This window comes from Odontesthes bonariensis, chromosome 4 (assembly GCF_027942865.1).
Source record: "Odontesthes bonariensis isolate fOdoBon6 chromosome 4, fOdoBon6.hap1, whole genome shotgun sequence".
Lineage (NCBI taxonomy): Eukaryota > Metazoa > Chordata > Actinopteri > Atheriniformes > Atherinopsidae > Odontesthes > Odontesthes bonariensis.
In genome coordinates, this window is record NC_134509.1 from 26,296,947 (window position 1) to 26,308,180 (window position 11,234).

General features: G+C 41.8%; 1 protein-coding gene across 1 annotated transcript; it reads right to left on the reverse strand.

The window, feature by feature from the left end:
* Nucleotides 1-2,252: 2,252 nt before the first annotated feature.
* odad3 (outer dynein arm docking complex subunit 3) lies at nucleotides 2,253-10,120 on the reverse strand. Its single transcript, XM_075464507.1, has 13 exons — nucleotides 9,870-10,120; nucleotides 9,541-9,662; nucleotides 9,325-9,402; nucleotides 7,069-7,260; nucleotides 6,873-6,974; nucleotides 6,005-6,130; nucleotides 5,574-5,696; nucleotides 5,272-5,421; nucleotides 4,968-5,128; nucleotides 4,700-4,856; nucleotides 4,468-4,617; nucleotides 4,084-4,171; nucleotides 2,253-4,001 (listed from the first exon to the last, which is right to left on the reverse strand). The coding sequence occupies exons 1-13, from the start codon at nucleotides 9,946-9,948 to the stop codon at nucleotides 3,877-3,879; spliced, it is 1,653 nt and encodes a 550-aa protein (XP_075320622.1). The 5' UTR covers nucleotides 9,949-10,120; the 3' UTR covers nucleotides 2,253-3,876.
* Nucleotides 10,121-11,234: the final 1,114 nt, after the last annotated feature.

The window sequence follows — 11,234 nt, forward strand, 5'->3', positions numbered from 1 at the left end:
CCCAAGAGGACAGACGCATGGATTCATAGGCGATTTGATGCATTTTGCCAGTCCGAGCCCAGCTCCACCAAGGTTATCTCAGCTTCGTTTTAAGTGTTTAAGATTTTACAATAACCTGTAAACTGTCTGAAACTAAACAAACAGCTGGACAGCCCACTTAAACTTGGTTTTTTAAAATAAAATCTTTTGTGTCCTCGTTCGTGTTGATTTCTGTTTATTCTGTATTTTCATGTCATATTATTGCCTTGTGTAAGGTTTTCATATTTACTTCTTGGTGTTGTTTACATCATAATCAAACCTATATTTTCTTCCATTTCTGTGCACATTTTTTATATTATTATTAGTATTTGGGATAACCAAATTACTTAAAGGAGCCATGGCATGAAATTTTCACTTTTTAAGGTTGTTTAACATTAATATGAGTTCCTCTAGCCTGCCTGCGGTCCCCCAGTGGATAAAAATGACGATAGACCTAAACCATGCAATGGAAATTATTCTCCGCCTTTGGTAATGTGACCATGCAGATGGCCTGATCGGGAAAGCTGCCTCTTATGACATGGCGCCTCTTATGACGTGAAGGTTGTTTCCACCCAGAGCCCATATATGGCTATGCCAAAACTGCCTTTCCCCGCCCACAGCTCTTTGGCCAGCTCATTGCGCTGTACATGGATGTAAAAAATCTGTTTAGAGCTCCTGCATCAGAACCTCTAAAGAGCCAGTGGACAGATTTAGTTTTTTCTGGGAAAGTGACGACAGAACCGAAGAGATTTGTGTGTGTGTGCGCCAAATATTTCACTGACGAATGTTTCCAAAACTTGGGCTAATGCCGAGCCCAATAAGGGAGAGCCCAGACACCCTGCGGAGGTAACTCATTTGGCCGCTTGTATTCGCGATCTCATTCTCTCTGTCACTACCCACAGCTCGTGACCATAGGTGAGGGTAGGGATATAGACTGACCGGTAAATCGAGAGCTTCGCCTTCTGGCTCAGCTCCTTCTTCACCAGGACGGGCCGGTGCAGAGCCTGCATCACTGCAGACGCCGCACCGATCCGCCTGTCCATCTCCTGCTCCATTCGTCCCTGACTTGGGGAAGGATCTCATTCCCGAGAGTAAGTAATTTAACGCTCTATTATTGTGTTGCTTTCCTGTATGTACAGTATAGTTACATAGCTTGTTACCACAAGAAAGGGTTTGTATCGTTATCTATGCAGCTAATAGCATCTGCAAGCACTTATCTCTGCCAACTGGGCTGTTGGAGGTGTTTGCATGCCCATGAGATGGTTAGCTCGCTCATTTTAGACCAAAACCCCCTACTTCAAGCTTCCTGAAGAACAATGAATTCAGTGCATTTCATCAGGATAACGATTCATTCATGGTTCCAGCGCTAGCGCTACGTGCATCTTTGCAAACCAGAGCAATCAGATGAGAATGTCAAAATCCTCACTCCTACTTTCCCCTTCACGCACGCCTTTTTTGTCGTCTTGCTGTGTCTTGTGTAGCACTTGCTTGATGTTTGACTGTGTTAGGAAAGTTGTTCACTAACTAGTTTGTCATATTGCCAAAGTAAGCTCATTTCAACAGGTTTCGCTAGTTTTACGGCATAGGGCTGCCGCGCCATCTACGTGCCATAGCGATTCACAAAACATTTGCGCATGGTACCACGGCGTAAGTAAGGCCACACCCCCACCCTTCGCTTTGCCCCGCCCTTCTCCTCCTAATTTGCATTTAAAGCTGCAGACCCTAAACAGCTCATTCTGAGGATCCTAAGGAAAGCTCATTTTTGGAACTGGCTGTAATTCTGCACCAAGGCAGAATTTTTGGGGAAAAAACTCAGAGACAGTATAAGGGGACCACTAAAGCCTATAAAAATATATAAAAGCCTCCATTTATTTTCATGCCATGGAACCTTTAAAATCTTCAACAAAAAGTTTAAACTGAACAAGCTTTCTGAAGACACTGAGGCATCGTGTCAGCTGTGGCCTTAAATCTTGAATCATTCATAGGCAAACACACAAAGATGTAACTGCAATTCATGCCAAAATAAGAAATATTCACCTCTAATGTATATCAACAAGCGTGTTTCAGCTGATGGGATTTTAGAGTTATTCTTTTTCTAAATAAATGGTCTCAGTGGCTTTTATATTTTCTATATTTAACTAAACCTGAGTGCTAATCACTGATTGACTAATTATATTGTGCCAGGGCCAAAAAACATCCAATTTTATTTTCAGTTTTATTAAAATAGTTCCAATTACAAATGTGCCTTCATAATGCTGTTATTTTTATCAAGCTGTAATGACTGTAATTAACTTCTGTGTTTTACTTAGATGTAGACGAATGCAGAACACTGATTACAAAAACTAAATACAGAAAAAGAACAAAACATGAGTCATACTAGAGATGACACTACACACACAGCTGCTATTTTTCTACTCTTTCCTGGAAGACACTCACACACAAACAAAGTAAACCCAATAGCTGTTCCACTAAATCAAAGCATCAGAGCATTGTTCACAGCTAAAAGTTGTCTGTCCGGTTACACTCTGTACGTCAATCACAGCTGCCGTCGAATCCATGTCAAACATTTCTGTTAAGCTCTGTTGTTTTGTTATTTAGGATTCACTATTCAGTTGTAGAAGCAATCGGACATAACCCCCCCCCCCCAAAAAAAAAATGCCTGATGCTTCAAAAAAGAGTTTTAACTTGCAACTCTGTGCCTTATGATGAGACAGATTATGGGCGTCTGCAGTTCTGATGTATGTCAACTATGAATAGAGGCTGAATGCGTCATGTTGGCTTTCAGGACACCGCACAATGGATTGGTTTCGATCAGCAGGACAATGAGTGTGACGAAGCTTCTGGGATGAGACACTTGATTGTCTCAGAAACTTTACTGCTATGTACTGTACATTCAAAGGACTAAAGAAGAGCAGTTTTCTGATTGGTTTTATAAGCTGCCGAGGGGCTGAGTGTGAAATGTTATCCGTGAAGGTGGAGATCTCTGTGTTGCAGAAACATTTGACACAGAACATTGTTGTTGTCAAAACAAACCAAGCTGTAATGTTATATTTATATATAGTTATTGTAGTGGCCATTTGTCCATAAAAAAAAACAAATTAAACTTAAACCAAACAAAATCAAAAGACCACTGATGCACCATGGGGATGTGGTTTAACGCAAGCAAAAATGAATTCTTGCGTTTTTCTGATTATTGATTTCCAAACAATAAAACAAACTAAAGAACAAAGAAAACCTACTGCTCTCTCCCTTTCCCTGGTAAAAACCATTGGCCCACCCCGGTGCATGCTGGTACTCCAGGTGCCCATCTACATAAATAGCCTCAGGTGCCCAGTGTGATCCAATTAGCAAAATATTCTGAACAAAGAATATTAGCAAAAAAAAATCTTATCCAAATAAAGTACTGAAATTAATCAAATAAAGTCACTCATAATTAGCTAATTAAATTTACAACTAGAACCAAAAAACAAAAACTAACTCTACAAATAGCTCCTACAGTTATATTCCTTTGGTATGAACTAAAACTAAGTTTAATACTAGAATTTAAACTTTCTAGCAATAATAAGTCATTATGGGTTCTTTGCCATCTTACAAAATGGCCATTTTATTCTCTGATCAGGTTTTTGAGTAAGAGGATTTATTTTTTCCCTGCCCTGAAGATCATATATGACTCTAGAGCAGTGTTTCTCAATTCCAGTCCTCAAGTACCACTGCCCTGCATCAACTCAGTGCAGTGGCCTGATCAGGAGCCATTCATTTGAATCAGGTGTGCTGGAGGAGGGAAACATCGAAAACATGCAGGGCAGTGGTACTTGAGGACCGGGATTGAGAAACACTGCTCTAGAGACTCTTGTTGAATCAGAACTTGCTGTTCTTTTTCTTCCAGGTCTTCTTCTTGGAGTTGGAGTCGATGATTAGCTGAGATTGCCGCTTCAGAGCCTCTCGCGAGACAATGTCAGCATCGTCCTCTTCGCTCTCATCCTCTGTAACAGAAGCAGTGAAGCAAAGACAGATTTAGACCATATGCGTGCTGCTGCTGCCGGAGTGTGATCAGTTACAAATTACCATCATTGAAGAGATCCAGTGTCTGGTCCTCAGGTCGTTTCACTTGGGTGTTGTACTCTGGCAGTTTCCCCTCAATCCTGACGTAAAACTGCTCAAAGCAACAAAAAACAGCTATGGACTCCCACCAATAAAACAAACGTAGATTTAATCATAATAACTATTAACCCCCCAAATCCCCAATTTCAATGAAATCTGTCTTTTCACGATCATAAGAGAACAGTCAGATTTTCAGTAAATGATTCACCTTACAGGCTTTTAAGAGTCAACTTTCTGTAAAAATCATTCATGCATCGTGATGGTCTTCACCGACTCTGCTGGTCAGTTTTCAGAGTCCTATCCGGACCCAGAACCTGTATTCATATATTTCTTAAAGCTTTTTCTCACCTCGTCTTCCTCCATCTCCTTCATGAGAGCAGCCAGATCCTTCCCTTCAAGCTCCTCATTCAATAACTGTAATTTCAGCTCACACTGGGTCATGAGCTCCCCCACAAACTCATCTGAGTCCGGATGCACGTCAGTAACTGTGTCCTCACTCTGCAGGAAGCATTGGAGAACAAGGATAATAGATTTGTTAAGAGAAAGGAAATTAAACCCAATAAAATAATGCGTTTCTTACCAGTGTAACGTGTTGTAGTTTCTCTGCAAGGTGCTCAACTCCAGCTCGCACAGTACTGAAGGTTTTCACCAGCCAATCGAGACGCTCTTTGGCTGCATCGCACCTCTGCTGCTGAGCCTGCAGCTGATGCTCGCACTCCTCCAGCATCTGTTGCTCACTAACATAACCACAAAGCAAAGCAGAGGCGTGAGAAGTAAACGGGGGTCCTTTCAACCAGAGTGAAAAAGAGAAGAGGTGTTCTCAAGAATTGGCAGAATGTGGGTCTCACCTGGAGAGTTTAGTCTCTCCAGAATATTTAATTTCCTCAAACTGTTGGTGGAGAATCTCCCTCTGTTGCTTCAACTTCAACAAGACCTCCTCATTCTCTCCCTTCAGTTTCTCCAGATGTTGATGTGTCTCCTTCTGAGAGATAAAGCGCTCCACTATCTCCTGCACAGTGTAATAAAGACAACATGCAGCATAAGAGCGACCACATGAACATATACCATTTGTTGTGGCACAGACATGTGGACGTGAGGCTTCTTTTCTCTCATCCAGCCGATTTAGTTGAACCGCTCTTTTCACATCCATACGTGTATGTCTGTGACTCCGGTGGCCTCCTTGATGCGTCTGAAGGCTTCCTCAAATGTTGAAATGGCTTTCTCCTCTTCCCCTGCCATCCTGGTGGTGCTGCGCTGGGCCTCACTGCTCAGTTCATCTGGCTGCATGGTTGTTCTCTGAACCTGGACGCAGCAAAGTTTTCAACCACTTCAAATGAAAAGGACTCATTTTTACTTCCAATGTGTATCAAACAACAACTCAGGCGCTCAAAAGAACAAAAAAATATACCTATGACAACATTCTTGAGTATACACAATCACCCAATGGGTCTCACCCTTCTGTCAACTTTTTCAGCCTGGGCCTTGCGCTCTTCAACCTTCTTCCTATAACTCGCTATTATCCGTTCTCTCTCCTTACGCTCCCTATACAGCAGTTCCTCCTGCAGCTGTAACTCGGCCTGATGGACAGACAGTGAGTAAAAAAATGAATAAAAGAGGGAAACGGTGAGACAGGCAACACCTCAGTGTAACACCAGTCAGTTGGATATAACATGACCAGAAGGATCTTTATTGGTGTCTGATGCAGTCACCTCGACTCAGAGACCTTTAGAAGTTTTGTAAAAGAGGTCACGTAAAAGTTAACCAGCTCATTTACTTGTAGCTTAAATCAATTCTTTGAGATGTTTAGAGGACCATCTCTTGTCTTTAGCCTTTCAGCAGAAAAATGCATGTTATATATCTCATAGCCGAACAGTTTGCCGAGCACCTTAGCAGCGTCTTTGGAGAGCTGGGCGTCATTATTCATGACCTGCAGGTTGTGAAGCTTGTCTCTTTGCTTCAGGATCTCTGCTTCAAAACTGTCCAACTGACCCTGGAACGTCAGACTCTCATCCTGAAGGGACGATGGTGGAAAAATAAGAAAAGGAAACGTGAGTAGAAGGAGCGAGGATGGAGGAAAATGTGACAAATATTAAAGCATTAGTGACTTGATTGTCATCTCAGGATTAAAGCCTGAAATATTATGAAAACTAAATATAATTTAGTTTAGTTTTAGTTAAAACGTCCAGACCTCAACCTGACTGACATGCTGTGGTGGGACCTGAAGAGAGCTGTGCATAAACCAATGCTGCAAACCTCAATGAGCTGAAGCAACGTTGGAAAGAAGAGTGGACCAAAATTCATCATACAGAAAATTATGTTCAAGACTGTTAGAGGCGGTTCTACAAGTTGTTGAATCATGGGGTGTACTTAGTTTTTCACATACTATTTCTGCATTTTGGTGTCATTTTTTTATTAAAGAAATAACGACGTGGGTTAATATGTCATGTGTTGTTCATCTAAACTAATTTACCTCATTTTAAGACCCAGTAGGAACCAGATGATGCTTTTTTAAAAATTATCATTAGGTGTTAAAAGTAAAATCTGTCTACAGAACAATAATCATGCCTGAGCGTCTTCACTCTTGTTGAGGTGTAAGAGCTGATATAATCATACAAAGGGCAAACTTTAGGGCTTTAGGAAATGAGACCAACCATTACAGGAAACAGCAGCAACAAATTTTCATACCAAGTTTTCTGGGAAAACAAAACATGAACTTATGCCTCACAGGCAAACAGTGTGCATACTGTACTAACCTGTAAGAAACCTTTCAGTTTTAGATAGTAGATCATGATGTTTTCAGCCTCCTTGCACTTGAATTGGGTTTTCTCCAGACTGTTCTCCAGTGCACGCAGTTTCTGAGGACATGCACACACTAGTTAATCAAAAATAAAGACAAATTAAAAGGACACAAACAGAAAGACATGTTATTAGAGGTGAGGGAGGTGTTACCATGGCGTCTTCCTCTTTCTTCATAGTGCGAGCATCAGTAGACTTTGTTCCCCTGACGCCTTCTGGTTTCAGTCTCTCATATTCCATCTTCAGCTCATCAAGGCGCCGATGATACGTTTGGGTGGTGTGTTTGAGAGCATTGAGGCGCTTTGTCTTAACTAGCACCTTTTGGTCTAGTGTTGCGACGGCTCTCTGAGAAAATAGCACAAGAGAGGGGAAAAGACTGTTTATCTCCAGTCATGTAAAAAAAGAAGAAAGTACTCTGTCACTTCTAAGATTTTACTTTTAAGACGTAATGATAATCTTAAAAAAAGCATATTCTGGTTCCTATTGGGTCTTAAAATGAGGTCAATTAGTTTAGATGAACAACACATGACATATTAACCCATGTTGGTATTTCTTTAATAAAATATTACACCAAAATGCAGAAGCAGTATGTGAAAAACTAAGTACACCCCATGATTCAACAGCTTGTAGAACCGCCTCTAATGGCGCATTTCCACTAGCTCGGCACGGCTCGGTTTGGTTGTGTTTCCATTACAACCGAGTATCACCTCGTCGTAACACGTCTGCGCGAAACCTCCGTGACGTCATTTACACGGCGCCGAGCAACGTACAAATCCGGACCTCCTCGACCGACCAAGGAGTGGATTTCCTCTGCAAAGCCATCTCGTAGCAGTACAAACTGAAGCAGTAAAATTTGGAGTCTTGTCTTGAGTCTTGTATTTATTTACATTCTAGTCGGTCGTCGCGCGGTTATGACGCTTCCAGTGACGACACTCATCGGCCAATCAGTGGAAGGCAGTCGGCTGACGTCACGTTTTAGTAACGCTTCGGCTCGCTTGGAACCAGGGCTGAGGTGATACGGAAAGTGTACCCAGTTGCAGGTACTGCGTGCTAGTGGAAACACGCCATAACAGTCTTCAACATAGTTTTCTGTATGATGAATTTTGGTCCACTTTTATTTCCAACGTTGCTTCAGCTCATTGAAGTTTGCAGCATTGGTTTATGCACAGCTCTCTTAAGGTCCCAACACAGCATTTCAGTCAGGTTGAGGTCTGGACTTTGACTAGACCATTGCAACACCTTGATTCTTTCCTTTTTCAGACATTCTGCTGTAGATCTGTTGCTGTGTTTGGGATCATTGTCCTGTTGGTGAGCCAGTTTCAGCCCAGCTTTAGCTGTCGGACAGATGGCCTCACATTCGACTCTAGAATACTTTGGTATACAGAGGAGTTCATGGTGGACTCAATGACTGCAAGGTGCCCAGGTCCTGTGGCTGCAGAACAAGCCCAGATCATCAGCCCTCCACCACCGTGCTTGACAGCTGGTATGAGGTGTTTATGCTGATATGCTGTGTTTGGTTTTCTCCAAACGTGCTGCTGTGCATTATGAGCAAACATCTCCACTTTGGTCTGGTCTGTCCAAAGGACATTGTTCCAGAAGTCTTGTGGTTTGTTCAGATTTAACTTTACAAACCTAAGCTGTGCTGCCATGTTCTTTTTAGAGAGAAGAGGCTTTCTCCTGCAACCCTTCCAAACAAGCCATACTTGTTCAGTCTTTTTCTATTTGTACTGTCATGAACTTTAACATTTAACATGCTACCCGAGGCCTGTAGAGTCTGAGATGTAGCTCTTGTTTTTTTTGTAGTCTCTCTGAGCATTACATGGTCTGATCTTGGGGTGAGTTTGCTGGGACGTCCACTCCTAGGAAGACTGATAACTTTCTTGAATAATTTCCACAAGTGAATAATCTTTCTCTCTGTGGAATGATGGACTCCAAATAGTTTGAAATGGCCTCCGGATAGGTGCGCAGCATCAATTGCTTTTCTAAGATCACTGCTGATGTCTTCCTCCTTGGCATTGTGTAAACACACACCTGAAGGCTCCAGACCAGCAAACTGACAAAAACTTCTGCTTTTATAGAGGTGCTCACGCTTGCTGATGATCACTTAATCAAGTACTTTTAATTAGCAGAACCTGGCTGATACCTATCGTCTCTGTATTTACCTAATTTTAACACCAGTAAGGTCGAGATGATTTTTTATTATGCCCTGATACGTAAAAACTTTGATCTGAAAGAGGTTGTAGGCTGTAGCTTACTTTCTCTTTCACGTGTCTGTATTGACTGTAAACAGTTATTATCATCAATCAAATTATCAACAAGAACACTTTAGTTGTTAGAATATAGGAAACATTTTAGATCGCAACTATCAATCATATCGAAACGAGCTGTGATGCCACTTCTGCTTCTCACCTTGCCCGTCATATTGTGGTAGGCATCCTTCTCCATGCCTCTGTTATGGAAAGCAGCTCTGATGATGTGTCCATCACCCTAAGAGGTAGGACAAAGTCAGCAGGACACTACCAGTACAGCAATGGTTTCTGTTTTGTGTTTGACTGAGATGACTGAGACATAAAAACAAAGAGGTAAGGAGATTAACCTTTTTAAAGAGGACTACATTTGACTTACAGCATTAGCTTCTGCCAGTTTTCTGTGCAGCCTCTTGTTCTCCTGCCTCAGCTGGCGGATGGACTCTTTGTTCCTCTTGATGGTGGACTGAGAGCTCTCATAGTATGCAGTTCTGTCGCCCTCTAGTGGACACATTTAATCTTTGCATCAACAACGGACAAGACATGGAAGCGGGCGGCTCACTGCTCATTTATTGGCCTACATACAGCCACAAATACCATGTATTGACCAACTACGCGTAGGTACATCATGATAATCAAGGTAGCTTACAGTTTTGGTCCTTTTGCACGAACTCTAAACGCGCGCTCATGTTATTGACACAAACTTACCAAGGAGTTGGATTTTACACTGGACCTCTGTTATTTGGTCGTGCAGCGGAGGTTTAATTGTGTCCTCGGTGAACGGCATTTCCTTGCTGTGGTACTGTTGTCAGTTAGCAAAAAATATGCCGCCAGTCCGCTTTAGCTCGACCTAACTGAAGACCTCTCGTAGGCTACGGTGTTGCCTAGTAACGTGTACACTAAAGCGAGACTCAGACGTTATTAAACACTAATGTAAGAAACGAGAACCATCGTAATAACTGTTAGTGGTCGTTTTCTTTGTATCCTGTATAAAAAACTCACAACCAGTTGGGTGACGGACGCCCAAAGGCTCGAGTCTTGACGCTCCAACTTAAATCTATACTTTTTTAGATGACTATAAAACATGATCAAGTTTTCGAGGTTCAATCATTTTAATAACGCTTAAATATTTCAAATTCCCTGTACGCTTTTCCCACCCTTTAAAATGATACAATTTAACATTAAAATTACCTTTCAGCCAGAGCTATAGAATAATACAGAGTTGCGACACGCTTTGAAGTCGCCGCTAGGGCTGTCACGTGGTTCATGTTAGCCTCCGGAGTTCCAAACATCACAGCGCTGTCAGTCAGTTTGAACGGGTTTTAGCGGGACGGAGCACAAAAACGATAACTTTAACATTTACGACGCAATTTTCGGTAAATATTGACCCATAATGTGCATTGATCACTTCACCGACGATGTATTTTATCAACGTTTTTCTTTTTTGGAGCGCAGAGACACATTTATCACCATTTTAAATCGTAGAGGGTACCCCTGCATGCTAGCAGGGGGCAGCTAATCATGCCAGTGGTCCAGCTTACCTTCAGATCTACATCCTTCAACAGAGCCTGATGTTACTGTCTGTTGCAGGATCTACTCCTGTTGTCCCAAACACTCCATCTGTAGAAGATGTCATTCAGTCTGTCTGTTCTCTCTGGTGTCGGATGGACAATGAGCCCCCCCACCCCCGCGACCCGATCGACGGATTCAGCGGCTATAATGGATGGATTAAAATATGAATTTAACTTTTTTTCTGGTTAAAACCATATTAACGACAAAATAAATGTGTCAGTTGTGAAAAAAAATAAACAAAACAGATTTAAACCAAACATTTTATTATAAAATGTCATCATGGAAAATGTAAAACAAGCCTTCATAAAGAAGTTATTTTACTGCTATTTATACTGTTGGGTAGATTAATCTGCAACAATGAACTGTATTTGATCAAATTCAAGGGTTTGGACATTGTAGAAAAGTTCTGAAGTCCTAATGAGGGTTGATCCATGACAGCAGCGAGCACCACATCTGCTGACCTCCCTGACAACAACAACAAAGAAATTGATAAATTCATTA

Excerpts from the sequence above, each read along its gene's own strand:
- odad3 (XM_075464507.1), bottom strand. The coding sequence starts at position 9,948 with ATGCCGTTCACCGAGGACACAATTAAACCTCCGCTGCACGACCAAATA. Across the intron at positions 9,663-9,869 it reads GTGTAAAATCCAACTCCTTG|AGGGCGACAGAACTGCATAC; the intron begins GTAAGTTTGTGT and ends TGTGTCCACTAG. Across the intron at positions 7,261-9,324 it reads ACCACAATATGACGGGCAAG|AGAGCCGTCGCAACACTAGA; the intron begins GTGAGAAGCAGA and ends CTATTTTCTCAG.